Source organism: Falco cherrug, chromosome 6, assembly GCF_023634085.1.
Source record: "Falco cherrug isolate bFalChe1 chromosome 6, bFalChe1.pri, whole genome shotgun sequence".
Lineage (NCBI taxonomy): Eukaryota > Metazoa > Chordata > Aves > Falconiformes > Falconidae > Falco > Falco cherrug.
In genome coordinates this window covers 71,953,507-71,980,834 of record NC_073702.1, presented here as the reverse complement: position 1 = coordinate 71,980,834, position 27,328 = coordinate 71,953,507, and the positions used below count along the sequence as shown (strand labels likewise).

At 42.0% G+C, this 27,328-nt stretch overlaps 1 protein-coding gene across 28 annotated transcripts in view; it reads left to right on the top strand.

Annotated features, from left to right (window-relative positions):
* The window catches only part of HMBOX1 (homeobox containing 1), a 126,141-nt gene that overhangs the window by 80,318 nt on the left and 18,495 nt on the right, over positions 1-27,328 (top strand). For 8 of the 28 annotated variants that reach the window (XM_055713315.1, XM_055713314.1, XM_055713307.1 and 5 more), the window contains 5 exons: positions 20,728-20,810; positions 21,260-21,322; positions 23,087-23,182; positions 24,917-25,011; positions 25,214-25,345. In XM_055713315.1, coding sequence (XP_055569290.1) covers positions 20,728-20,810; positions 21,260-21,322; positions 23,087-23,182; positions 24,917-25,011; positions 25,214-25,345 — 469 coding nt within the window. Of the gene's footprint in view, positions 1-20,727; positions 20,811-21,259; positions 21,323-23,086; positions 23,183-24,916; positions 25,012-25,213; positions 25,346-26,001; positions 26,083-27,328 lie in introns of all 28 variants that reach the window. The other 20 variants (XM_055713332.1, XM_055713324.1, XM_055713321.1 and 17 more) reach the window with 20 other exon arrangements.

The window sequence follows — 27,328 nt, the reverse complement described above, 5'->3', positions numbered from 1 at the left end:
TAGTTACTCTGAATTAGAATTGGTGCTCTCTGGTGTTTTCCTTCTTGGTTTCTGTTTGGCCTAAAGTGCAGTAGCTGCTGCTCTTTGCTGTTTGAATCATGATAGTGCCTCAGACTCCTTTGTAATAGGTGCTGTGGAAACGGGGAGCAGAACAAGAAAGCAAAGCAAGCCAGCACTACCCTTTCCTCCTTCAGATCTCTCCTAAAGCCTGTCTCTGCTGTGATGGTCTTGAGAAGGCAGACAACCTGTAATGGATTGGTATGTGTCTGTTAGAAAGGTGTGAGATTTCATAGAATTATTTAGGTTGGAAAAGACCTTCAGGATCATAGAGTTCAACTGTTAACCCACGACTGCCAAACCCACCACTAAACCATGTCCCTAAGTGCCATGTCTGCGTTTTTTTAAACACCCCCAGGGACAGGGACTCCCCCACCTCCCTGGGCAGGCTGTGCCAGTGTTTGACCACCCTTTCGTTGAAGAAATGTTTCCCAATCTCCAACCTAAACCTGCCCTGGTGCAACCTGAGGCCGTTCCCCCTTGTCCTGTCGCTTGTGACCTGGGAGCAGAGACCGACCCCCCTGGCTGCAGCCCCCTCCCAGGCAGCTGTAGGGAGCGATCGGGTCCCCCCGAGCCCCCTCCTCTCCGGGCTGACCCCCCAGCCCCCCCATCAGACTGGTGCCCCAGCCCCTGCCCCAGCCCCCTGCCCGGCTCTGGACACGCTCTGGCCCCCCAAGCTCTGTCTGGGAGTGAGGGGCCAGAACGGACCCCAGGGCTCGAGGGGCGGCCGCACCGGTGCCCAGCGCAGGGGGACGGTCCCTGCCCCGGCCCTGCTGGCCACGCCATCGCTGACACCAGCCAGGGTGCCGCTGGCCTCGGCCACCTGGGCTCGCTGCCGGCTCATGCCCAGCCGCTGCCGCCCAGCCCCCCCGGCCCTTTCCCGCCGGGCAGTTCCCAGCCCCCGGCCCCGGCCCGCAGCTGCCTGGGGCTGGTGTGACCCCAGCGCGGGGCCGGCACCGCCCGGGGTGACCCTCGCGCAATTGGCCTCGGCTCATCGATCCAGCCTGCCCAGACCCCCCCGCTGACCCTCCAGCAGAGCGACGCTCCCCCCAGCCTGGCATCACCCACAGGCTGCGCTCGATCCCCTTGTCCAGATCACTGATGTTAAAGAGCACCGGCCCCAGCACGGATCCCTGGGGAGCGCCCCGTGTGACCGGCCACCAGCGGGAGGTGACTCCATTCCCCACCACTCGTTGGGCTCGGCCGCCCAGCCAGCTTTTAACCCGGTGTAGAGCACCCCCGTCCCAGCCATGAGCGGCCGGTTTCTCCAGGAGATGCTGCGGGAGACAGTGTCAAAGGCATTCCTAAGGTCCAGGCGGACATCCACAGCCTTCCCTCATCCACTGAGGGTCACCTTGTAGAGGGAGATCGGGTTCCTCAAGCAGGACCGGCCTTTCATAACCCCAGGCTGGCTGGGCCTGATCCCCCAGCTGTCCTGTATGTGCTGTGTGATGGTGCTCAGGATGATCTGCTCCGTAACCTGCCCCAGCACCGAGGTCAGGCTGGCAGGGCTGTACTTCCCCAAAATTTGGTTTTGTGTGTGTGCAAAGAAGCAAGTCAGTGTTGACACTGGAAATCATCCAGTTGTGTATGCAGGTACATAATCACTTGATCTAATTTTTCATTACCCTCTTTCTTCTTTGTCATTCTCAGTTTTGTTTGCTGCCTTTTGTGCTCTGTAAGGTCTTTGCTGCTGTGGTTTTCTTCTTACTCTGCTGTTCAGTGGAGACTTCTTCCACATTGCCGTAATCCTGGCTTTGCCATTAATTTGCAAAGCCCTTGCGAGTTCAACCGCGAGCACTGAATTTCGATCTCAGTGTGTGGGTACTGGCAAGCACGGCTGAGGAGTTTTACTTGAGACAAGAACACAGTAAACTTGAGCTGTGGTAAAGGCTTTGTATGACAATAAAACTACGCCATAAAGCAAGTTGGGAATATGGTTGTTCAGCTGTTGTACTTTCATAGGCTTAGTTGAGCTGTAGGGATGAGCTGGTTTATGTGACAAGTTTTGAAAGACTGGGAGAAAAACACTCTCTTGGGAGCCCTAGGAAGAAGCTAACTAATTTCACTTACAAGTAACTGGTGTCTTCCAGGCTTGTCCGTAATACGACTCATAACAGCAGCCAGGGTGAAGGTAACCAGACTCCTGGGTGTCTGGCCCAGGCAGATCAGGTTCACTTGGTGCCATAGGGTCAGGAATAAGCGTTTGGCCCAGTAAAGTGGTGTTTGCATTGCATGTGATCTTATGCCATTTATCTGATGATTTGCATTTTCCTCTGAAGGATTAAATTTTGACTATGAGTGGAGGCATCTTGCTCAGTTTAATGGACCATTTTCCTGCATTAAATGCAAGCTTCATTGCATTGTGTTTGTATGTCCTTCAGCATCTTGATGTGATGTTGGGTGCACGCAGGGATTTAGGCACCTAGTTTTGCACATCTTGTTTGGAAACCTCAATAAAGTGCTTGTTCATCTAGGCTTCTAGCTATTCAGCAATGAAAAAGAGAGATCCAGAAGATAATTCCATCCCGCTAATGCAAGTCACGAGGGCTTTATGGACCTTCCCCTCTGGCTACACAAGAGCCTTGTGCAATTAGACCTGACTGGTGATTTAGTTAGACGCCTGAAGATAAGAGGGTTGAATCTATACATTGATGAAAACTCTTGTGTAGGTTATGCAGAACTACTTCTTCCTATAAACTTATGAAACGTTGCTGCAAAGCTGTATAAACGTTCTTTCGGTCAGGATCAAAGTCTTGGGTGGCTCTATCAGTTAATTGTGGTACATGCTTTTGACTTGGATTCAGTTGGTAGGGAATGCAGTTGCTAAAAGTTGATGTGTCAGACGAGCTGAGAGCACTTCAAGGAAAGAATCTGAATTTGATGGCAAAAATTAGAGAGATTTGCTTTTAGGAGCAGACTCTCCAACTGAAAATACACAGTGCCAGTCAGGATTTGGCCCATGAACTGAATGAGAAAGGTGAGAGTTGAGTGGCTAGTTTCTCCTTTTTTAAAAAATTTAAATCAACAAAAATTCCAGTGCTATTAATTATTATATTGGTGCCAACCTGATAGAATTAAGATTAGAGTTAGGGCCAGCAGATATACTTAGATGTCTAATGTACATAAGTGTCCGTATACAGGGTATGTGTATTAAAGAAACTAATTGGTTTATACTGGATTTCCAGAATGCTGCTTGTGGTTTCTGTAATTCAATTCTCCAGTCTTTACTGCTTTTTTGGAAATTCTCCCAGGGTAGTTTATTAGTCGCTAGGCTTAGATTTTGGACAATAGATTCAGGTCTCTTTCTCCCTCCCTCTCTCTCTCTCTCTCTCTTTTTTTAAATATCTCTCCAAATATTTATGCTCTGAAGGTTAAGAGGAGCAATAGTTCCAGAAAGTAAAGTTCTATATTTAACTGCAGACTAGGTGTGGTCCAGACAACTGCAGTGCAAGCTCCCTCTTGCTGCTGTGCTAGTGGTATCAACCTTGACCTGTTCTCTTCGTGAGCCTCCTGCTCATGAAATATGCTGAGTTTTGTGTGTGGTGCTGTTGCTGTGTGGCTTACCCTCCTTTGGGAACAGAGCTACAACTACAGTAGTCCTTTCTGTGAAAACCTTAGGTTAAACTTGAAAGTCTGTTTCTGGTTCAGTTTCGTGTTCTTCTTCATTACGTCTTGTCCCACAGATAATTTTTTTTCCTTTTCTCTGCTTTACTTCTTCTTTTCAACCTCTCTCATTAAAACTACAAAATCGAAAAGTCCCTTAGGGTTTTCTCTTTTTTTAAAATGAAGCTGTGTTGTCTTGTCTGTCTATTTTATTTTTTTAAAAAAGTGATTTGTGCTTCTTTTCTAATCATATGTTGGAGTTGAGGTTTATCTTCTTTTTCAGGCAAAAAAACCATCTAAGATTGGCAGCAGAATCAATGACTGTATACCCGTTTTAAGGCACTTTTTTGAGTGCCATTAAAGACTTGGGAGGGGAGGAATGGGGGAGCTGAGTGTTTTTTTTTAAGTACATGCTTTATCCAAAGATTAAATTAAAATAACTGTAAATTCTGCTCTAAACAAAATGAATAATTCATCAGTTGAAAGTATTTCAGTTTGTCTAGGCAGCAGGGACTTTGCTTTCTGGTTGAGGTTTATTTGGTTTGATTTCATGGGTCTGGTTTTTTATTTGAACACTTGTCTGTGTTTTTGAAGCATCCTTTCATAGATGTATTTAGGTTAAATAAGACTAGATGATATAGATATCTATTATCCCCATTTCATAGACGGCAAAACAGTCAGGTGTTTCACTTGGCTTTGTGATCCAAGGCAACTTTATTCATAAGAGAAATGGGTTTAGATTTCCCAAGATACTGAGGGTATAGTTTCATGATATAGCTGAGCTGAATTAACAGTTTGTCACCATCTCATCCTTAGGTGTTATCCTGTCTCATCGCCCTTCTCAATTCCTCCTCCTCAGTTTCCCTGCTCCTGCCACTCTGCATTGTGCCAGATATGTTTCTTGTCTGATTGAAATACCAGCCAATTCAGCTCTGTTCAGAAAAAATAAATCCCTTTTATTTCCCCCTGCATTTTATTGAATTGGTTCAGCTTGCTGTGCAGTGAGGGTATGCCAGAGCTGGCCCAGGGCAAATGACAGGAATGCACAACCAAGAGCAAAGGGAAGGGGAAGTTTAACAAAAAGATACACAAATTTCCTGTGGTGTTTTTTTTTTTTTTTTTAATCTGCTTGATTTTGTTTGGTTTCAGTTGGATAAGTTCCCAGTTTGGTTAAAAGCATGATCACACTGACAGTTGTGCTGGCATCGTGGAAGAGGTGTCCTTTGTTTTTTGCCAAGGGGCAGGAATATATTACTGTGGCATCACTGCCAAAGTCTTCGTCTAATTTGACCAGGTTGTGTTCTTGTTCCCCCTTTAATGTGGACCCAGGTTGACAAGTAAAGTCATCTCCGCGCCAAAACCAGTCATGCTGTATTTCCACCAGCTGCACGCTTACGCTATAGAAGCTTCGGCGTTGTCTCCCCTCCTGAAGGACGCACCTTCTGCAGTGGTCCCAGCCAGGCGGTGCCGGGCTGGGCCAGCAGAGCCCTGTGCATGGTTCTGGCCCTGAGCGATATCAGTCCTGACATGCGTTATTAGAAATTCTTCCGATTGTGAAAGCGCTATTAGTGCAGCTCTCCTGAGCGCTGGGGCTTCCACGGCTTCCCTGGGGAAAATGAGAGCTCTATTAGCTCCTGAAATTCAGTTAGGAAATTTTCTTAGTTAATTTCATCCCATTACTCTTAGTTATGTCTTCTAGCAGAACCTTAATACCGGCCCCATAGGGGATCTAAGTTTCCTGTGCAAGGCTTTGGAGGAGATTTAAGTTTTGGATTCATTGCGTTTCTCCCTTTTCAAGCTGACAACAGAGCAGGAAGTAATGTCTTTCGGCCTCTTCCATTAGGCTCGTACATTGTTAGAAACAGACCATCAGTTTCTCATCAATATAACGATGTCCACCAGTTGGCTCAGGAATGTTGCTCATCTTCCTCGGGTTTGTTTCGCAGCCGGCTGGGAGGTGGGGGGGGAGTGCTGAGAGTTATGCTCTGCTCTCCCCGTGTCCCCCAGGTGTCATTGAACCTTTCGGTGACTTGCCGTTCTCGGCTGTAAAATATCTACTACCTGCTTGGGAGGCTGAGCCAAACCAAAGAAAGGATGAGCAAGATGCTAAAAGCCTGTAACTCTTGGGTTACCAAGGAGGACTGGTGCTAGGCTGGAGGGAAAACTTTCTAACTTTAGGAATGGTTGATCACTAAGCAGATCCTCTACAGAAATTACGGAATGCTTTTCGGGAGCAGATTAGGTAAAATCTGTCAGGGTGGTTCTGATACACTTGATCTTAATGCAGGGGGAAACATCAGGTGACTTCTTTACATTATTTTCCAGCTCTTCCCATTCTATCATAAGGTGTTAGTCAGCAACTTGCAGTGGGAGGTTCAGCTTCGTTAAAGTCCTTTGAGAGGTAGGAAGGGAGTGGCTTTTTAGGATCTTTGTTTGCCGTTCATGCTTGTGAAATGCTTTGAGTTCTGTAGTGCAGGCACTTTGCAAAGGCATTTAGTAAAGTTTGCTTTTACAATTTAGACACAGGCAAGATCTTTTCCTTGTCTGAAAGTTCAAGTGGTTTGACTCAGGGTCATTGCTGTATGTCTTCATAAAATGCAAGAGCAGCCATTTTATGCTTGCTACACAGTATCTTTCTTATTTTGCATTAGATCAAGCTATGTTCCCTCTTAGACATGCATAATATACAAGCTTCCTATTCTAATCAGCTGTAAGCAAATCCCAGTTGTTTGTCAGATTGCGTGCAGCAAAGTATAATGCAGGGATGTCTGTTCGAAGTGCTCGCCAAACTCTGGTCTCTTGAAGGATCCAGCATCTAATGAGTTACTTTTCAGGGAGCTCAGGTGCTTTTTGTATCTTTGTGTTTTCTTTCTCTTTTTTTAAATAATAAAAAAGATCTGTGGGAGGGGCAACTCCTTGCAGCAGACTTCAGATAAAATTTTTGTGTCGGCCAAGGTCAAATAAACCTGAAATCAACTTTTGCAAAAGGAGCCTTGTCAATCTGACCTGCAGCAGCACTATCTGGTGCAATAAACGCACATTTTTAAGAATGGGAATTCTTTAGTCCAGATACTTCCCTGTATTTCTCCAGGACCAGCTGAGATACTTCAGTATTCTGTCTTCCTGCTCATGAAGGTGAGAAGCAGGAATCTCATCCTCAGTCTTCTCATAGCATCGAAGCAATTGGCGATCTCTGTAAGCGCCCGGATGCTTTCAGTGAAAATGTGAAAAGGCATGGTTGTTTCTTACTATGCAGGCTAACATCATTTTTGCTGGCTGCAGTAGCACCAGCGTATGGGAGGGTCTGTAAGGCTAAATTTGCCTCTTAACCCCTCATTTGCTTTTCAGAACATGCGCTGGCTCCTTCTGGGGTGACCTAAGTCACAGACCCCATGCTTTGGAGCATACCCCGGAAAGCTTACACGTGCAACATCCAGCTGCCCTGCTTGCCCTTGCAGTGATTTCATGCGACCATCCCCAGCATGTCAAGCTGTGTTTGGGCATTGCGTAAGGAGAGGAGGTATAGAGGCAACTTTGATTCAACCTGAGTTTCTACTAGGAAAACATGAGTGTGACATGGCAGGTCTGAAGAGCACCGTGACCTGCAGGCTGCTTAGTATCTGCCTAGGTCAGCCTTGTTTAAGAGCAGCTGTTTTGTCCTTGGGTGCCTTTTCCAGCTCCACCTTTTGTCCCTGGCGCAAGGGCTGACTTCGCAGTGTGTGCCGGTACCACACCAGCACTGTGGAGTTCCGGCATATGTCTGAAGCTTCAAGGCTCAGTAATAACCAGGTGATGATGGTGATGGTGTTTATCATTCTTTCCTCTCCAGTCTGTGACTAGTTCACACGTGGCTAGCAACTGTGTGGCTATAGACAAAAGCTCTTATCTCCTACCCTGTATTTTTTTAAAACCCTGCTATAGCAGCTGTGGGCATTCTTGTTATTCACATAAATATGTAATTCCTGCTAAATCCTGCTAAGGTCTTCAGGGTACGTTGGGAGAACTAATTATACCTAGTTCCATTCTGTATGCTAATATGTGTTTAAAAAAGCTGGAAGTCCCTTTTGCCTGAGTATCATGAGAGAATAAGAACGAACATTGCATTTACCTTCCTGTGATCATTCATTGTATATACTACTGTCAATGTGCTGCTTATTTATCTCCTCTCTGAACTAAACAGCCATTCTCTTATCTGTTCTCAGATGGCAAGTCTTCCCTTGCCTCTAATAATATTCATTGTCATTGTCATTCTTCTCTGGACCTTTTCTATTTCTACATTCAATTTTTAGTGACCCAGGGTAGGTGAACAGGGACGGTAGCAAAACTGATTACCATATTTCCAGGGTGAATATTCCAGCTTATACAGGCAGCTGAATCAGAGTCTTACTGTTCTGTGACCTCCAGCCTAACATCTGGTTTTTGCTGATCACTTTTGCGTATTGATTGAGAATACATTTTCTTTGAGTAGTCCACGATACTGTCTCTTTCCTGAACAGTTGCATATAATTTAGAACCGGTCATGTATGGGAGGAGTTTGAATTTGTTCTTTTCCATGTGCATTACCCTGCTTCTTGCAATGACAGCAAATGACTCAGTCATAGGAGTGTTTAGGCAATTGCTGTGGATTTAAAAAAAAGATGTGCTTTATTTGTATCCAAGATAAATAATCCACTTTCCAGGACATTATTTAATATAACTGTTAACGCCAATCATTTTAGGTCACAGCTTCTCTGAGCCAAGGGCTTGCATTGTGTTCACACACAGAGCCTTGTGCAGTGGGCTCTTGACAATCACATTGAGACCTCTAGATGCTGCTTGCTGTAAGGACAGTGTAAAAGTGCAAGTCTGGTGCTCTGCGTCATCTCTCTTTGAGCTTTCTTCTATGCCAGCACTAGACTTTCTGTAATCCTTCATGGTATTCTTCTTCCTATGACTGTTCTATTATAAAGTATGCAGAAGCGAATAGCAACAAAAAGCTCATATTAATTAGCTACATCATTATTTTCTTACCTGTTAACATGAGTTCAGGAGTCAGGGAGAGTCATGGCATACTTGTCACGGAAGCGGTGTGAACTGGACTCTGACACATACAGTCTGCATTTTGTGTAGCCACTTTATAATGACTGTTTGCTGTGGGCTGTCTGGAACAAAATTTCTTGAGTGTATTACAAGCCATGTGAAGGTGATTTGCCTTTGGACGTGCTCTGGTGCAAGGGTGTAACAGTTATACTCCGCCATCTCTATTTCTGTACTGAAGGAGCTTGATACAACGTTGGGGAGCATACTTGCTCTTTGTGAGCAGACTCCTGGGAAGTTTAACAGGTAAGGCAGTGGCAAACTGCTCCCTGGGCAGTGACAAGCACAGGTGACCATAAAGCTATGATGATTCCACCTCGTTCTTTTTCAGCTTGCTTAAAGTCCTGAGAAAACTGCCAAGGAGGGTCGTTCCAGGTCCAAGTTCAGCTGAAAAGAATAGTCCATTGCTCACAGTGAGATGTACCTGACCTGTATGTAATATTATCCATGGAATAAACCCACTTAAGTGAATTACAAAATTTAACTTCTTGAGTGGTCTGGAAAGTTTGGAAGGAATTAGTAATCAAGTTGGCATCTTGTCACCTCTTGCTTTGATGCAGCCAGCTGTCAGCATGGAGTATACGTGAGCACCAGCCAGCTCAAAGCACCATTGGATTTGCCCATTTCTGGTTTCTAGAAGTATGCAAAGTGTTCCTGCTGACGCTCACTGCAGCTAGTCTCTGAACAGAGTCCAAACCTACCTCAGTGAAAGGAAATTCTCTGCCATCTAGTAACAGATGTGAGGTCTTTTATACAAGTAATAAACAGAGTAATTACGAGGAGAAGTGAGGGAGGAAAATTCCTAAGTAAAACTCTTAAGTATGTTGCATCATGTATTTATGGGCTCTTGGTCAGACTGCAAAGCGCTTTAAACAGACTAAAAAGAATGCTTTATCAGAGAACCATATGGACTTTAACCACAAAGTCACTACCACATCCTAGATTCTTTTTTATCCTTTTTTTTTTTCTTTTTGTAAGTCCAGTGTAGCACAATTGACCTTTTTTTGTTTGATTTTCCTTTGGAACATACTTAAGTTTTAATTTTTTTGAATACTGTGCTGTTTGTGAGGAACTCTTTCAACAGAACAGAAGATGTGGACCTGTTCCAAAGAGCTTTTTTAATATGATTTCCTTATAAAGAAAAAAGAATGAGGAAAACTGGATGCATAAATACAAAACCTACAGACAAATTCATCCAATTTGTTGCTCACTATCTACATAAGCTGTCGCGCTTTGAGTTTCTAAATGCCCTTTGATTTTTCTCTTAACCACAGGAGCATTGGACTGGGACTTCCAGTTTCATGTCCAGCTTCTCTTGTTTCAGATAACCTCTATTACAGCCTTCTCAGAAACAGATTAAATTCTCTATCTTAGAAGCAAGTATAGCCAAGGGTACAAGAGCCAGTTGGGAGAAGGCTACCCAGCAGGCTCTTTTTGTTTCAGCAGTTAGATATCTAAACTCCTGAGACTGTCTGTGACCCATCATTCTTGGATCAATATTATTATTTAACTAAAATAATTCTTTGCCTCCACCTCTTGTCTCCAGTGCTGGTCTCCTTCGTGTATTTATGGTAAACCATAGCCTCACTTGTGCCTTGAGGTTTGCTTAGCTAAAACATGCTGTATGTCTTTGTAAGATAGGTTTTCAGTTCCTCTTCATCCTCTGATTGCTTTTTGAGATGGTCAGGTTTCAATTCATCTTTCTTGAATGCGAGAGACCAGGATTGTACATAGTCCAGGTGAGGTCTCATACGAGTATTTTAATGCTTTTCTTTCTGGACTGGAAATAGCTGGCAACCTCAGCTGTATCAGGCTTTGCCTTTTGGGTGGCTTTGTTGCATTGTGTCTTTTGCTCATAGTGACTTAACAGAAAACAATCTTTCCAGCTAGTGATCTTCCTGTGTAGATGAGGAGTTGTTCCCAAAGTGTATGAGCATGCATACTGCACTGTTAGATTTCCTTTTATTTCTTGCCCCTAGGATTGTCTGTTGCTTTCTGTGGTACTCCAGTTCACTGGATTCACATGGCTTCTGACTTTGTCATCAGCAGATGTCATTACCATGTTCAGACTTCATGTCAAGATCATGAAGTGTTTTCATTCTTAAGATAATCCAAAGGTGATACTCGAAGACTATCACTGACAGCCATCTTCCAAGCTATTATTTTACATATCCAGCCAAGTTCTTAGTTACATGTTTCCTTTCTACCCTGTCTCATAATCATACTAATCTTTGTCTTTTCCAAAATTATGAATAATTTCCCATTTATAACTGTATCAAATGCTTTACTGAATTCCAAAAATGCTAAGAATAATTTATTTTTCTAGACATAGGACATATAGTCAACAACTCCTCAGTTGTCTTTAGAGCATTACTACCAGTAATTTTTAAGTCATGCCTCCCAAAGAGACTGTCCCCAGGGAACTTGGCTATTCTGAGCTAGAGTGGCAATGACACTGAAGAGGAAGCTCATGGCAAAAAACATGGCTCATGGTAGCACAGATCTCAGAGTAAGGAGCTGTGGATTGATTTTGCAGGTCAGTGGCTGGTTTCTTGTGTCTGTATCTCTTAACTTTGTTCTTCTACCTGCACATTCTTCTAATAATATTAAAGAATAAGATTAAAGAACACAATTTTGGAATACTTCCAAGGGGTTATAGCAAATGATATGGTTGTAGAAGACAGTCTTGAAATAGAAAGCATGATGGGTGTTTTTTAGTGAAGTAATACTTTTGAGTCCTTGGAGCTTATTATTTCCAAGGTAACTATTCACAATCCTACAGGCAAAAAAAAACATATAAAAAGTTGGATAATAAACTCAGCTATTTCCTTTCCCCATGGATGGTGAATGGTCATTGAATAATCCGTAGCAAATAAATAAAAAGATTTTGCTGCTGCCAGATTTGAGAAGTAGTACTCTTTAGAGATCCACAAAGCTACCTCATTGCTTAAAACTTCCCGTAAACCTTCTTCTTTGTTATGATGTCTACTGAGAACCTCATGAAGTTGGTCTTGGCACCATAGTAGCTTAATCAACTAGCATGCTGGCCTGTGTCGATTCATTATTCTTGTTCCCATTTGCTTATATCCATCTGTTGCATTGTGTTTAGATTGCAAGGCAGAGAATAGATTCATATTTAAAAAACCCAAACCAAACACTTTTTCTGCCTTGTGTCTGTGCAGCACTTAATAGCTCTGGTCCAGATCTTGGAGGTGCAAGGCATTATGAAAAATACATGTAATGAGCCCAAAATCAGAAGCTTTTATCTTGAGCCTCTTGACTTTAGGTGCTGGATATCCTGCAAGGATTGGCCTTAGGTTATCTTTTGAATTGTGTTAGGATCCTTTTGTTAATTAATTTTTTATTTTCTGAAAATGCAGCAGCAATGGTAGCTGTCTACATGCAGCTGAGCTGAGTCTGGTCCAATATAGGAAACTGAAAATAAAAACTTGCAGATCTCTTGGGGGAGATGCTAGTGATTATGTTGGAAGTTGCCAGCTCATACTAAGCTTTATCACAAATCTCATGATTGGCGTTTTTCTTCTCGTGGAGGCTTAGGACAAAGTGAGACTTCAAGCTTCGTAGCCAGAAGGACTGTAGAATTTTGAAAAACATGACCTTACTGAGGCTAAACTAGTAACGACTTCAGGGACCTTGCTGCTTACACTTGGCATTCTGTGCATACATTTTTTGTGGTCCGTTGCTGAACCTCCCATTAAAGCACAGTTTTGAGGCAAGGGTAGGCTATTCTAGAAATAGCTTACTTTAGATGAGCCATAAACTGAGTTCTGCCTCTGATGAGTTTAATATTTTCTTCAGGAGAGCAGAGAATGATGTTTTGGATTGAGTAATGTAAAAATCCAAGTTGCGCATTTTTCTGTTTATTTGTGTTGCCGTATAAAGTCTTGGAACCCTCTGTTGTCTTGCAAGTAGTATCTCTAATAACCATTGTTGATCACGGTACACGTCATTGGAAAGGTGGGTTACCAAGCAGCAAAACAGCCCTTAGGAGTGGGTGGGCTCTTACTGAAATGCCAGGGCTGATTTCTGCAGGGTCTCATCACTTCTTGGGGATGTTTCAGCCATGGACTGACCCTGCCGTAGCTTTCCTTGCCTTGTGAGAACTAGATAAAATCCCAAGGATGTAACTTGAATAACTTCCCCTGTACAAAGTTAAAAAAAGTAGATATGTTTGTTTTACAGTTGTCCTCATAAAGATCTTGTTTATCAATTGGTTTAGTCCAGAGGACTTAATGCACATAAATATCCCTGTAGGGTGTAGATCTCAATTTCAATATTGCAAGTAAATAGAGGAGGACAGGCGATACTATTATTCATGCTTAGGTGCCTTGTTAGGAAGAGTTTTGAAGGTGCTGTATGCTCACATCAAGCGGTTGCTGAAATATTACAGAACAGTTTTCATTTTACCGTGTCTTCCCGAGTTAGTTACTTGCTGGGTTCAAAAAAATTTCCATCTCTTTTTCCCCTTTTATTTTGTGAACAATTTAGTTAACTGTGTTGGTTTGGGAGTCTGTGATACCATTAAGTTTAAGGATAGTCATAACATTTTAGCCATTGTCTGCTGTCAAGTGTCTTCAAGGTGCCTTAAGCAGAAAGTACCTATGTGTTTAAAATTGCTAAAATCTCCAAATCTTTCTACTCAGAAGAGAGCTGTTGTGTAATTTCAGAAATACTCTTATCACCAAATCCAATTACAAGGAAGAGTAAATCGCCACCTCCGATGTCTTAACTATTCTTCTTTTAATTGTTAATTATCTCGACAGTAGGGTGCTATAGATTAGGAGGCATAGATTATCTTTTGCAAGTATGAGGCTTTCAGAGCTATTATCAATTAATTCTGTTTTTAAACAAATTTTAGGATAATATTAATAGCTTGATAGGATTGTGGTGCTTGAGACCGCTGTCAAAATACTGAGAAAATTATTTTTTAAAAATTAGAAACTTGATGATGTTACAAGTAGCTTTGAAGGTCATACAGTTTTACGCACTCCAGTGCTAGGTGTATTTTTGGCATTTTAATCTACATTGCAGAGTAGATTCCTGCTAAGAAACATCAGTAAAATGACTGTTTCAGAGTTTAGACACTGATTTGTAAAACCAAAATAGAGAGTCAGCTCTGTTGCACAAGTTTTTTTGTTACTGTGTACTGAAATGACTATGGAATTGATGTACACACACACACACTGACATGTGAAGTAATTATAATTTATATATGTTTGGTGCTCTTGAATGATCTAGTCCTATTGAGATCTCTCCTCCAGGTTTGTACTTCCCATGAAATGAAACATCTTTTATAGTGAGAGTCTTAAAAACTGTTCTCTCCTTAGCCAGAGAGTATGACGGTACCGTGGGGTTGGAAGCTTAAGCTGAAAATGAAATGCAGATTTTTAAAGAATGAGGATTTTTACAGTTTGGTTCCAAAGCTTATTTAAAGTTATGGTAGATTCTGCGTTGGATAAAATCTCATATTTTTTATGTTGGAACTGGTTATCCCTCTAGGTCGAAAAGAAGATCTGGGCTTAATGCCAGAATAGCTGAGAAACCTCTGGTCAGTGCTGTAGAGGAGGTCAAGCTGGAGTCCTGCTGTGGTTTCTGCAGTCCTTTAAATCCATAGACCTACGACAGCCATTAGCTAAATGATAGTGCTATGGGGAAAACAGTAGAGACCTGTAGCACTCGCGTTCATCAGTATTTTTTCTGGGTTTGGTTTTTTTTTTTTCTTAATTTGTTTTTTCCTTTGCCTGGGTGGAAGGTCTAGTTGAGCTGATGCTGCAGCAATGACTAGATTCACGTTCATCTCCTTGCACCTGGAGAGCTGCAGTTCTCATCCCTGGCTGGTCTCAAGTCTGGAAGTGGCTTGCCAGCTGTCTCCTGTAGAACCGAGCTGGTGGTTGTGTTCTGCAGTCCTGGGGGAAAGAGAAGATGGTGTCTTCAGTGTAATTCTCAGTTCCATCGGAGTTTTATCTGTGGAGGGGATATCTTTGAGCTTTAGTGTGGCTGTATAAAATAGAAATGACTTTATATTGTGGGGTGAACTGTTTAGTTGACATGCATGCCGTTATTATAGAATCTGTAGAAATATCAGTAGATAAAATGGATGGTGTCATCTGTTGACCTCACTGAAAATGGCATTAGTGATATTCTTGGCCAGTATTTACTGGGAAATAAACTAGTCATTACACTTTCCGATGAGATTATGCTTTGAATGTCACTTTTCTGACAGTCTGTCTCATGCCACGCAAGAGATAAGATCTCGGGCATAGATGACAGACTAACTTCAGAAATATTTCCATTGATTTGACAGCCTGAATAATAGTTCTGTTAAAAGCCACAAAGACTGAAACAGTGACCTCTTGCTACTGAGTGATACTACGTTGATAAACATACTAATGAGAGATAAAGTAGGTAACTATATTCGAGTGTTTTATGTAACTTGTCAGTGGAAAGCAGAGGTACCGTTTGAAGGGAAACTAGATAGGGAGCTGAAATTACAGGCAGTCTTATCAAAGACAAAAGAGCAGCTTGCACTCTTGTGTATTTTGAGACACCAGAGGGTTTGGCAGGGAGCTCAGTCCCTGGTGGCAGCAAGATCTTCTGTTCATCAATGGTTCAGATGGGAGCTGGGGAAAATGGGCAGTTCTTTTTTTTCCGTGTGTCCCTGGGCCAGTCGCCGAGCCCATTGCTCAGGCGTTGCTTTAGCATCAGTTGAAGAGGATATGTGTGTGAGCTGCCATTGAAGGAACCGGTCCCAGCTGCATGTTAGAGCAGTCTCCTGCCCGCCTCCCTTGGCTGCGCAACCGCTGCACTTGGCACGTGTGGAAAGCTGGACCAGAGCAGCAGTTGGGCAGAAAACCTTCCTCCAAAAAGGGGTTGAAGGAGAGGACAGGACCATTCCTTTCAGTCTATGCTTAAATTGGGTTAAGCTGGACTGCAGCCTGAGTCTAGGGGAAGATGATTTTTGGTGGAGGAGTCCGTGTCCCCACAGGAGTGCTGGGGTGTTTCACTCACAGGTGCTTCCCACCTCGGCGGAAGCTGCAACCCAGAGATGCAAACATAAAGTTAAGTGAGGGAGTGAACTTGCAGCACTTCTGCTCTTCTTCAATAAATATCCATCTGCGTATTCTTACCTCCCATTAATTGCAAGGTACATTATCCTCCTTTCTGCGAGATTGCCTTGGTGCACACATACCTGAATTACCTCACCCCGAGTGTGTGTAATTCTGCTGCAATGGCTGACCCGCTGTGAATTGTTACCCTGCAACGTGTTTGAGCCTCTCTACTTTGAATCAATTCCACACTTTGAAGCTTGAACCATTATGTCATGCTGTAAAAACTAAGCCTTTCCCCAAGCCGGAGTCTTTTGAGCAGTTCTGTGTTTTCATCTGTTTGTTTCTGACATCCAGCCCCATGAAGAAGCACTGAACTGGGCTGTCCTGCTGCTGCTCCCTTGCTTGGGTTGTTTCTAACACTTCCCTGGCAGCTGCAAAGCTGATACGAAGCAGCAAAACTTCCACTGTGGATTGTCAGGAACACTACTGAGGCAGTGCTTAATGCACCTGATATCTTAGCCTGGATAACAGATGCCGTACATCTGAGCAAAAAAAGATTGGCAGCTATTGCAGGAATTCAGATAGGGGCACCTTGGTAAAGGGGGTGGGGGGGATAATGCGTTTACTTCCATTACAGAGCCTGGGGCTGAGATGGATTCTCTCTCTGTCATTGTCCTAAGCACATTATCCCTGAAAGAAAGAGGGTTTCTCTGAATCTGCAATTTTTCTAGGCTTCAGTGTTATTGAAATGAAACCGCTTCAAGGATATCTACATTCTTTACCATCATATGGATTCTCATCTCATGTAAATTATTTGGCCACTTTTCATTTTAATCCTCCACTGTCATTTTCTACAAAAGAGATCATTTGGTTTCTTCGTTGAAGGTATTCAGCTGACAGCTGCCCTTTGTCTAGAAAGCAGTGTGCCTTTGCAGGATTTACTTGTGCCTGCTCTTTTTCTTCCCTTTTTTGGGGTGTTTTTTTTCTTTTTCCTTTTAAGTTCATATGGCTTCATATTTTTCATCTGTAGTTTTCAGGAACTTTTCAGATTGTGAACAAGCTGTGGTTTGTAGCTTTGAAGAAGAATTCAGACATCCTGCATTCTTTCCCAGTCCGTTGGCAAGGGTTTACCTGGCTGATACGAAACAGAACTAGAGTCAGATTAATTAATTTCTCGCTTGCAAGAAGAACTGTCGTCAAAAAGTTCACTCGTGTAGAAGTTTCACAACTTCTACATGAACAAACCAAAACAGCCAACGATGAAGACTTGAATTTTTTTCCACGGCTTCCCTATCTTGAAAAATCCGTCGTTCTCACCTGTTTTCCAGGAATGTTGGGAGGCTTTAAATGTTGTGCTTTGTGTCATGGTATATCACCCACAAGTCCCATTAAGACTTTGAAAGAAGTGATGGGAACGTAATCCGGTGTGTTGGTAGAGTGTATATATGGAGAATTTGGAGGCTGAGGGTTAAAATCAGCTTTTATGGTTGTTTGTATGTTTTTGGTTACCTGTAGCTGTGAGACCTTTTCCTTGAAGACTGAAAACTATTGAGTATGATCTCTTCTCTGGTAAAACCAGCTTGCACGCTGTCAAAGGTTAAAAGCACAACACAATGATGGAGTAGAATATTATCAGGAGAGGCTGAGAAGATACAGTTTTGGGGAGCACAAGGTGAGGGTTGGACAAGTTTATAGGCAGCTGGAATGTGTGGGGGAAGGAGGAGGCACGTCATTCACGTGGATAAGGAATAAGCCAGCAGGTGTAAGGAGAGGCAGGTTCTAAAATTACTGGGCCAACTACAAAAAACAAAGTTAATGACTCCAGTATTGCCCTGCGAGCTTCTCTTTGGTATCTGCTTAGTTTTGTGATCTCGATGAAATTGTCTTATTTACCAGATCGACCTGAAAACTTACCAATTTTTTGGTATTTTTTCATAAAACAGGGTTTCAGGATGAAAAGAACTTCAGATTTTCAAGTGGGAATCACTTTTCTTGTAGAAAGTTTTAGACATTTATATTAAAGATAAGAAATTACTGTTAGAATTTAAAGAAAATGTTTGAGTGATGAAAAATACGTTTTGATCCAATCAAATAAAAATGCTCATAAATTATTCAGTTATAAAATGTGTTAAGAAAAGAATTACTGTTTCAGCAGTGAGTTTTTTCTGAATCACAAAAATGGTTGGACTACACAAAGAAAACTTCGTTTCCAAAAGGGGTGTCTCATTCATTGTCCACTTCTGAAAGTTCGCTCCGTCACAGGGAGATTTCCTGTTATCCCAGACAATTGTAAACTTGAGCCGAAGTTCTGTTATTATTAGAAAAGGCCAGCTTTTTTTGTTGGAGCCAGCAAAAGCGTATGGCAGTCAGTGGCTTGCTAAAAGCACAGTGTTTAGTTACGTGCCAAGAAGAGGATCACTAGTGGCTCTTGTGTTGTCTTTTCTGCATTAATTGGCATCTCAGTTTCTTGCATCAACATAAGAATGGGCAGTTCAAGTATATACTGTTTCTTAATTTTCATCTTTTGTCACTTCCTCCATAAAGTTAGGCGTTGTCTAATAATATCATTTTAACTGATATTGTGTGATACCAGGGTTTCAGTTCTTGTTTTAGTACATCACTGTATAGATCCATCAGATTTTCTAATTTTGTGGGCATTCTTTCTTGGCATTTGGTCTTGACTTTTGACAAGTATCTATCTATAAACAAAACAATTACTGTTGAGCAAAGGGAGTCCATAAAGTAGCTGTTAAAGCTACTAAAATTTGCTCAGTTGAGTTTTGTACACATAATGATGACCTGGATTCCTGACGAGGCCTCCAGATCATACAATATATTCATGTAAATAATAGTACAATGGTTTTCAGCTGTGGTGTCTTGATGTTCCTTTGTCTCATGGCATTTAAAAGAGGGAATAGTTCTTGGCTCTGGGCAGAGTGCAGTGCTCTACTTTGTAGGTGGGAGAGCTGGAACACTGTCAGGAGGCAGCTGGTCTAGGATCCTGACCTTCTGCTTCCAGCACTAACTACTAGGAAAGGCATTTTCTGGTTTGTTTTCCAAGTTACCTGTTTTCTAAAAAACAATTTTGTACAGAACACAGCCCCTTTGAATAGAAAATTGCAAGTTAAGATAGACACACATATCGCTTCAAAGGCTGTAAGAACAGAAAGGATGATATATCTGGAAGAGAAAAAAATATACTTAAAAAGATTCCATACCCAGAGACTAGATGTACTACTGGGAGGAGGGGAAAAAAAAATAAGAAAATCTCTTGCTGATAATTTGGGGAGCGTTCCGCTGGTGGCAGTGCCAGAATTAATAATGCTACACACCTGAAGCTTCCCATAAAAAGTAAGTGTAACCTGGTATCCTCCTCTTCAGATCTAATGACAAAGTCTCAACTGTTTTTTTCAGAGTAGGATCAAGCATAATGGGAATTGCAGTTGTGGCCAGTCTCTCCAGATATACTTTGTAAGAGCAACTCGGAGGTCCAGGGAAGAAGTAGTGGATGTTTACATGTAAATGTGATTGCCTCCAAAGCCCAAATCGGTAGTACAGGTGTAATCTGCCCTTCATTTAGTGAAGATGGAGCTATTTCTGTGGTGTCATTTGCTCTCTAAGCTAGCAAATCAAGTGGAAGTACACTAACAGTGCAACTGGCTGTGCTAATGTGTGATCTCTCTTAGTCAATGAGTAGCAACTTTGCAATGGGGGGCTCCATTTGTGGGCACAGCCGCAACTGTAAGTAACGCTGTGAACAATGGGATGAAGAAGTAGAACAGAATCCAGGTTTCCATGGAAGTCAGCTGGGGCTGATCCACTGCAGGAGAAAAATGACCATGGAAAATAATAATTGCTTAAATATGCCTAAATCTCCTACTACCAAATGATCTTCATTTAAAGGAAATATCTTATTTTCAAATACAGAGCAGCTGTCCAACAGCTGAACCTGCTGCTGATCAAAGTTGATCAAAGAATTCTTAGGATTATGTGTTACAGACAATCTACAGAAGAAAATGTCGTAGTCTCTGCTTATGGCATGCTTATCAGAGTCCATTGAAGTAAACAGGACTTTTTGTTGTTTTTAATGCAAATCTGATAAGCTCTGTAGAATGTAAATCAGTTCATTAAAATTTGTAAAGCACTTAAATGAAGTAAAAGAGAAAACAGCTTAACTTTTATAGAATGTTTACTGCATATAAAGTACAATAAAATCACGATTATTCAGGAAAAAAATACTGTTAAAATATGCTATACTCAATATGTTCTGGGAAAGATCTAAATTTTTAAAATTGTGATTAAAAAAGAATAGTCTGACTCTAGGAATCTCACTGTATTACTGTGTCATTTTGTCTGTACAATCTTCGTACTGTATCTGTCTAAAGCACATGGTATTTGTGCGTAGTAAACAAGTACGTATATATGTGTGTATATGTAACACAAGGATCAAAATAAATGTTGAACAGCTCCTTCGTTTGTAGGATGCTGCCTAAGCTGGGGGGGGAGGAATTAAATGATAATAAACCAAGGCAGAGGCATGGCCTGTGATGTCCTCTGACGTGATGCTTCACTTGACAGTCTTAACTCTGATATTCATGGCACTGCCTACTTTGTTGTATCTCCTATTCTGAATGCCGAGGTGGCACAGCAAATGCTGAGATAATATTCATTTATCTAAAGCATTTGGGAAGTTTTATCCACTCTACATGGATATGAGTGTATGCTGGTATTACCTTATGCATATACAGGTTTACATAAAATTTACTGTGTCTGTGTTACCTCTGTAAGAGCAATGCATATAGTAGCCGTTGACACCTTCTAGTGAAGCTGCTCTGGAGCCTTCAAGCTCTGGTTTCTGAAAAAAAAAAACCACCAAACCTTTTCTTTTTCTTTTTTTTTTCCCTACCCCTCCTTGCAGTTACTTCAATGAGAATCAATATCCAGACGAGGCAAAGAGAGAAGAAATTGCAAACGCCTGTAATGCAGTTATACAAAAGCCAGGTGAGGAGCTGATCATGATGTCCTTTCCAAAGGCAGCTGCAATTAGATTTCAACATCTCCTGCTAAATTCAGCAAATACTATTTTATGGCTATTACTAACAAATCTAGTGCTCTCAACTAGTAGTGGGTTTCTTCATGGGCATTCTATAACTTGTGTTGTTCAGAGCTGCCGTACATGGATGAACGTGACGGTCAATGCAATTTTCAAACCTAAATGCCAGTGTCTGCAACTTAAATTCCCACCACTTGAGATACAAAGTACAAGTTGTGCATCTGAATATTTCATTTATACAGCTTTGTAAATGGCATTCCTAAGAAAATAAACGTGTCTGAAAGGTTTTCATTCTTTACATTTAGTTATTTTAAAGTATTTATACAAGCACTCGATAGTGATCTGAAAATTTCATTACTCTCCATGAAAGTGGTTTTGCACTGGTTCCTTTTTACAGATTGGAAATCTTGGGTTCACAGACTAAGACCTGCTGGAGATCATGCAGCAGGTCTTTGGAGGAGTAAGGAGCACAGCTTTCCCATCTCTCAATTTTCTTTACAGCTTCTGGACAGGAGTCTTGTATTAGAATCTTTGTACTAATGGAGGACCTTGTGTTTGGGTCAACAAGTTGCATTTGCCCTGTTCCTGGAGAAGTTGTGCTTGGGAGAGGAACATGAATATTCAGTGTAATATTAGCGGATGCACCTGCCTTTGCTTAATTTTCTAACCAAACATTTACATAGCTTTCGGAACTTGTATATTCAGATTCTAGATATATTTTGATTTTTTTTTTAATGTAGCCAGAATGAAAAATAATGCAAAAGATATCTAAGGCATTACTACTGAACACTGGGAGAGTCACAGGATAGCCCAGAGTCACAGAACAGTTCGGGCTGGAAGTGACCTCTGGAGATCATCTGGTCAGGCAGGACCAGCTTAGTTTTAGATTGCTCAAGTCTTCACCTTGTTCAGTTTTTAATATTTCCAAACCCAGAGGGTTTCCCATCTTTGGGCCCCTATTCCACAACATTGAGCACTCTTACGGCAAAATAAGTTTCCCTAATACCTAGTCAAAATTTCCCTTGCTGCAACTTATGTGTGTTTCCTCTTGTATTTTCGTTGTGGAAGCAGAGTGATCTATTGGGTAGAGCACTGAAGAGATTTTATTAGGATTTTATTCCAGGCTGTGCTGCTGGTTGGTTGAGCAACTTGAACCAACTCCTTGAACACTGTGCTCAGAATTGGTAAAATGTTCTGAGTGGTACTGATGCAAAGCATTAGGAATCAGCATAGCTAGCTATTTCCAGATTTTTCTTTCTTTCACTTCTCTCATCTCTCCTTACTTAAGTTTGCAGATTGCTGCAATTACATTAATGTTTTGTATGCTGAATAAATAAACTTCCTGAATCAGGGGAGTTCTCATCCCCATGCAGGCTGCAGAGGACTCAGGATGCAGCTACACAGAGTATTTTGTGTAGGGTCAAGGCCAACTGAAGAGGTTTCTGTGAAGTCCTTGCAATGCTGAATCCCTCCAGTCTTCCCTCTTTTATGCTGGTGATCAGAAAAAGGCATTGTTTCCTTTAGCAGGCGGGCGGTTGTTGGGATTTTGTTTTGCTGGTTTAAGTGTAAAACTGCAGTGATCTGGTTTCCAACATCCACCCCATTCTCCCAGAAGATCACAAGTGTCCTGGCACAAGCAGGAGGGTGCAATTAGTGCTAGGGAGGGGGCATGATAGCAGCTGGAAAAGGAAAGCAGATTAGAGGAGATGACATAAAATTTCTTCATTCATTTTGCTGCTGAAGAAAACACGTCATTGAACTGTATCCTCACGGCACAGAGTAAGAGAACTAGCCCAAGGGGATGAGATTTGTGGCAGGGCTGTGAATTGAATTTGAGTTTTTTGAATCTCAGTTTTGTGCTTGAACTAGAAAAGCAGCCCTCTCTTCTCTCACGGCTCTGGATTTAGTTGATTGAAGCTGCAAAGAAATTCCTGTGTTTCAGAATAAAAAAAAAAAAAAACACAAAAAAACCCAAAAAACAGAAGAAAGGCTACATTGTTTTTAGAGAGATATTTGGCATTTATTAACCATGGCAGCTGGGCACAGTACTTTGATTCATGTAAAATTCCCTTTCTTCTCGGTTATAACTTTTCAGTGCTGCCTGTATTTCAGGGGTTTATCACATATAAGTGTCTCTTGCCTACCTCTGGAAACCCAGTGAGTAACAATGCTGTATTATTTTTTTTTATGTTGTCCCCCCCACTCCCCCCCGGTACTTTCATAGGAAAAAAGTTATCGGATTTGGAGCGAGTTACCTCCCTTAAAGTGTACAATTGGTTTGCCAACAGAAGAAAGGAAATCAAGAGAAGAGCCAATATCGGTAATGTATCAGAGAGCCCGTTCTCAAGGTTTAGTATGTAGACTTGCTCAGGAGAGGTGGAAATGATGTAAGTTCATATTAATGAAAATACTGGAGGTTCTGACATTCTTAGCAGAAATGTGGAGGAATTAATAAAATTAGTCTCCTGCTGTTCCAGATTTTTTCTAAAATACGGGTAGGAATTTAATTTGTAGAATTCCATTATCGATGCAGGAAAAAATGATGTGCTTACAAAGTTTTACTGGAAGATCAGCTTTAAAAACCGAAGTGAGAATTTTTTTGGCAGAAGGAGCATTATATTTCCCTATGCTCAGGCTCCTTTGGGTATCCAAAATAAAATCTGAAATAAAACTTCAAAATATCTGCATTGGCAATAAGGGAAATTGAGACGATGGCAAGTTCGCACCCTTAGTGTGCTGTTTAAATGAAAAGTGACTGTTGTGAAGAGCTTTTATCTGGTTGTAAGTTTCCCCGTGCCTGTGTTCCACTGAAATGTGCTTCTTCGTTCAGCCAGAACCTGGGGGTGTCTTTCTTACTGCCATCCCTGAGACCCCACAGGGATCTAAAGAGTCCAAATCAGGTGTTTTACATCTCAGATACAGCCACGCGGACCCAAGGTTCTGCTTATTCTGGTTACACCTGTGCTCCTTATTGCTTTCCAAGGGATTGTGCAGTGACAAGTGGCTGGAACAAAGTAGTAACTCTTCTTGATGCTCAGGATGAAACAAAAGTCATTTCAGAGTTAGCCCTGCAGGTTCTTTGCGTGAGTAGCTGATTATAAGGAAATTAGAAGTAACTCTGAACTTGTAAGGAGCAGACCTGCTAATGCAAATAAGCAATGTAAGACATTCTAATGAGAGTAAACTTGCATTAGTGGCCAGGGTTCAACGAACTTCTGCAGTGCATGTGAAGTTTCATGCACTTACTTAGGCACTATGCAGAATTATATTTGCGATATTTAGACCAACAGAGGTTCATACCTGCCTATTGCCAGGATTTTTGCAAAGGTCAAATGTTATGCTGTTGTGCTATCTGCTGCTCTTGTGGGGGTTTTTTTGGTTTTGGTTTTTTGTTTTTGTTGGTTTGTTTTTGGTTTTTTTTTGTGAATAAGAAAGATTTCTTTTTACATCATTTAACGTGTTACTGAAATTTAACCTATTGTAAATTCTAACAAGGAAATCTGTCTGCTGAAGGGGTGGGGGGAACAAAGCAGAGTCTGTCCAAGGTGGGTGGAGCCATAGCTGTATCTGTATTGTCTGGGGAGGAGGGCTGGAAAGAGATTTAAAAGAACTAAAAGGGACCTTTAGATGCATGGATCCTACTGGAAGATGAAGATACGTGTGTTTTTAAATCCCTTAAGTGCTTTAAAAAATTTCTCCATCTATTTTCAGACACTCCCTGCCCCCCTCAAGTCCTGCCAGTCCAAAGTATGTGGGAAGATCTACAGGGAATGCCTTTGCCACTCCAGTGCATTAGAAATTAAGCTAATTTCTAATAGGACTGGCTGGAAAACAAGGATTCTTACTCGCAAACAAGTCTGTTAGTTGGCAGGGAAGGATTTCAGGCAAACCAGTATCTGTACATGTGCTACCTTCCCAAATACTGGAGAGTGAAGAGGAAGAGGCTAAGAACTAACTGTTCTTCCAGTTATTCTAACTTCTTGAAAACAAAGTAGTTACTTTTAATTACTTTAATGCATCAGATAAATTAGGGATCCATTTGCTTTTTTCGAAGAAGCAGCAATCCTGGAGAGCCATGGAATAGATGTACAGAGTCCGGGAGGTCATTCCAACAGCGACGACGTTGATGGCAATGACTACTCGGAGCAGGTAAGCACCGTGGCTGAGCTGCGTGGCCCAAAAGGGAGAGTTCACGCGACACGTGAAGAGGCCTCTTGCAAATCAGATGTCTCTTGTTTTTGTGTTGCTTTTATGTAATTGTAAAATGGGGAAAGCAGAAGAGCACAGCTCCCCTGTTTGAATGTGTTGAGCAACCAGTATTCACCCACATGGATTTATTGTTATACAACAGGACACTTGGCAAGTACGCAATGGGGAGGAGGAGGGAAGATGTTCAGAGGGAGGCAGAGAAGCAGAGAAGGTAGAAGAAGACAGGAGGATCTGCTCCAAACAAGCAAGTTACACCATTCACGCCACACGCAATGTATGAAAAATGTTAGGAGAGTGTTAACTCACCCAGTGCACCATGCATAACTTACACTCTCCTTACCCCTGGCTCCGTCTTAGTTACCCACCCTTAAGAAAGGATGTACAGGTCTTTTAACAGTTGCTCCTATATGTCAGGCACCAACATGCTTCCCTGCAAAACTAGGCATGTGTGTTCCTCTTGCACCTATTATTTCTTTCTGTAAGAAATGTCTCTGTTACAGCCTGTGCTGCAGCTACTGTGAGTTGCTTGTCTGGCATCCAGACAAGTACAGCAGTAAGCCCCTGCCCAGTGCACTTTATAATTCCTTTTGTCAACCTTGCCCAGCAAGATACTGAGCGCCCTCCAATAAGGTGCTGAGCTCCCTCTCTTTGCTGTGGGAGTACCTTTCAGGAGCGTCTCAGGATTGGTCCCTAAGACACTGACAGACAAAGGGTGAAGGGTGGGGGGAAAGGATTTGGTAAATAAAGTTTGACACTTATTTGGCCCTGTACCTGTTCCATATTGTTCTGCAACGATGTGCCACTATTTGGATTGTTTACATATTATCTGTCTTTTTTTTTTTTTCTTTTTGCATTTTAACTCTTGCCTATTCTCTATTTTTCTTGGTTATTTTTAACCCTTGACAGCAACTTCTTTTTTAAATTCTCTAGCAAAAGAATACCCCTTCCCGCACTCTGAGCCCTCACCTACCCTAAAGTTGGTGACCCTTCCTTCACACACCTTCCTGACAGGTATTGCATCCCCTTCCCAATTTTCCTTCAGATGTCAGTGTTGGCCAAACCCCCCAGGGCTGTGTGTGCTTTGGCACCAGTGGACTTGAACAGTTATTTGATAGGAGCTGTGTTCTGTGCTGCACCCAACAGCTGGGGTGGGCAGACCGCTTTTAATTGACTCATTTGGGAGAAGTAGGTAGGTGTCCCTCTGGAAAGGCTGCTGCTGGAGTGTAATAACAACTGAGTGGCCTGGAGTGAGTCCCCAGCATACTTGGCTGTGGCCCAGTATGACAGATAGCTGGCAGAGGCATGCCCAGCCGCTCTGCTTCTGATGGGTATTAAGGCCGTTTTTATAGATCATCACCAGCAGATTTGGTGGAACCAACTTTGCTAGCTCTACTTGATGTGAGGCTGCTCTGTGACTGTTACAAAATATTTTGAAACTGCTGCCGAGCACAAATAATTCCTTGTCAGTCAGATACAGGACCTGAATACTGAGATGAAGTGTTACTTAGACTCCCAAACTATGGGGTTTTTCTGTGTTATCCAAAATACTTTGAAAAGAGAAATAAATTGGTTATTACCATTTAGAGATCTTTGTTTGGAGTCCTGAAAAATGGCATTTCTCAGTAATCTAGCTGGGCTGCTCTATACAGTGTAATTAGGCATTAGCAGTGAAGCAGATTAAGTGGCAGGGTACCCTGATGACCATTTAACATCCCTTAGCTGTTAGAACCATAAATTCTGTTTTCCACAGCGACACTTAAACTCTAGTAAACTTTAAAACACACAGTTCATCCAAATACTAATGAAGTGCCTAAAACTCATGAAGTCAGGAATTTGTGTTTCTTACCATGGTAAAGATTACTGAGAGGCCCTTAGAGCGTGTGCACATCACAGTATTTGTCTGACATGTGTTGTAAATGAATGCATTCCTTTAAATAACCTCAGGATTCTACCAAATCCTGGCTTTTCTGTCCCCCTCAACATTTGCTACCTCTCATCTTAATTTAAAAATGCATAATAGCCATTTTAAATTTCACGTGTTCATCACTGAAAGGCTGTTGGAAGACTGATAAATGTTTATCGTTTCCTTTCTGTAAACCCCAATAAACAGAAAAAATTGCGAGATCATGGGGTGGTAAATTATTAGTACCCCTTTTTAAAGAGGGGAAAACACTATGATTTTGCCCAGAGTCCCAGAAGAATTCATTTGACATCTAGAATTAGAGTTTGGATATTGCTGGTTCTCTTTCTTATTGTT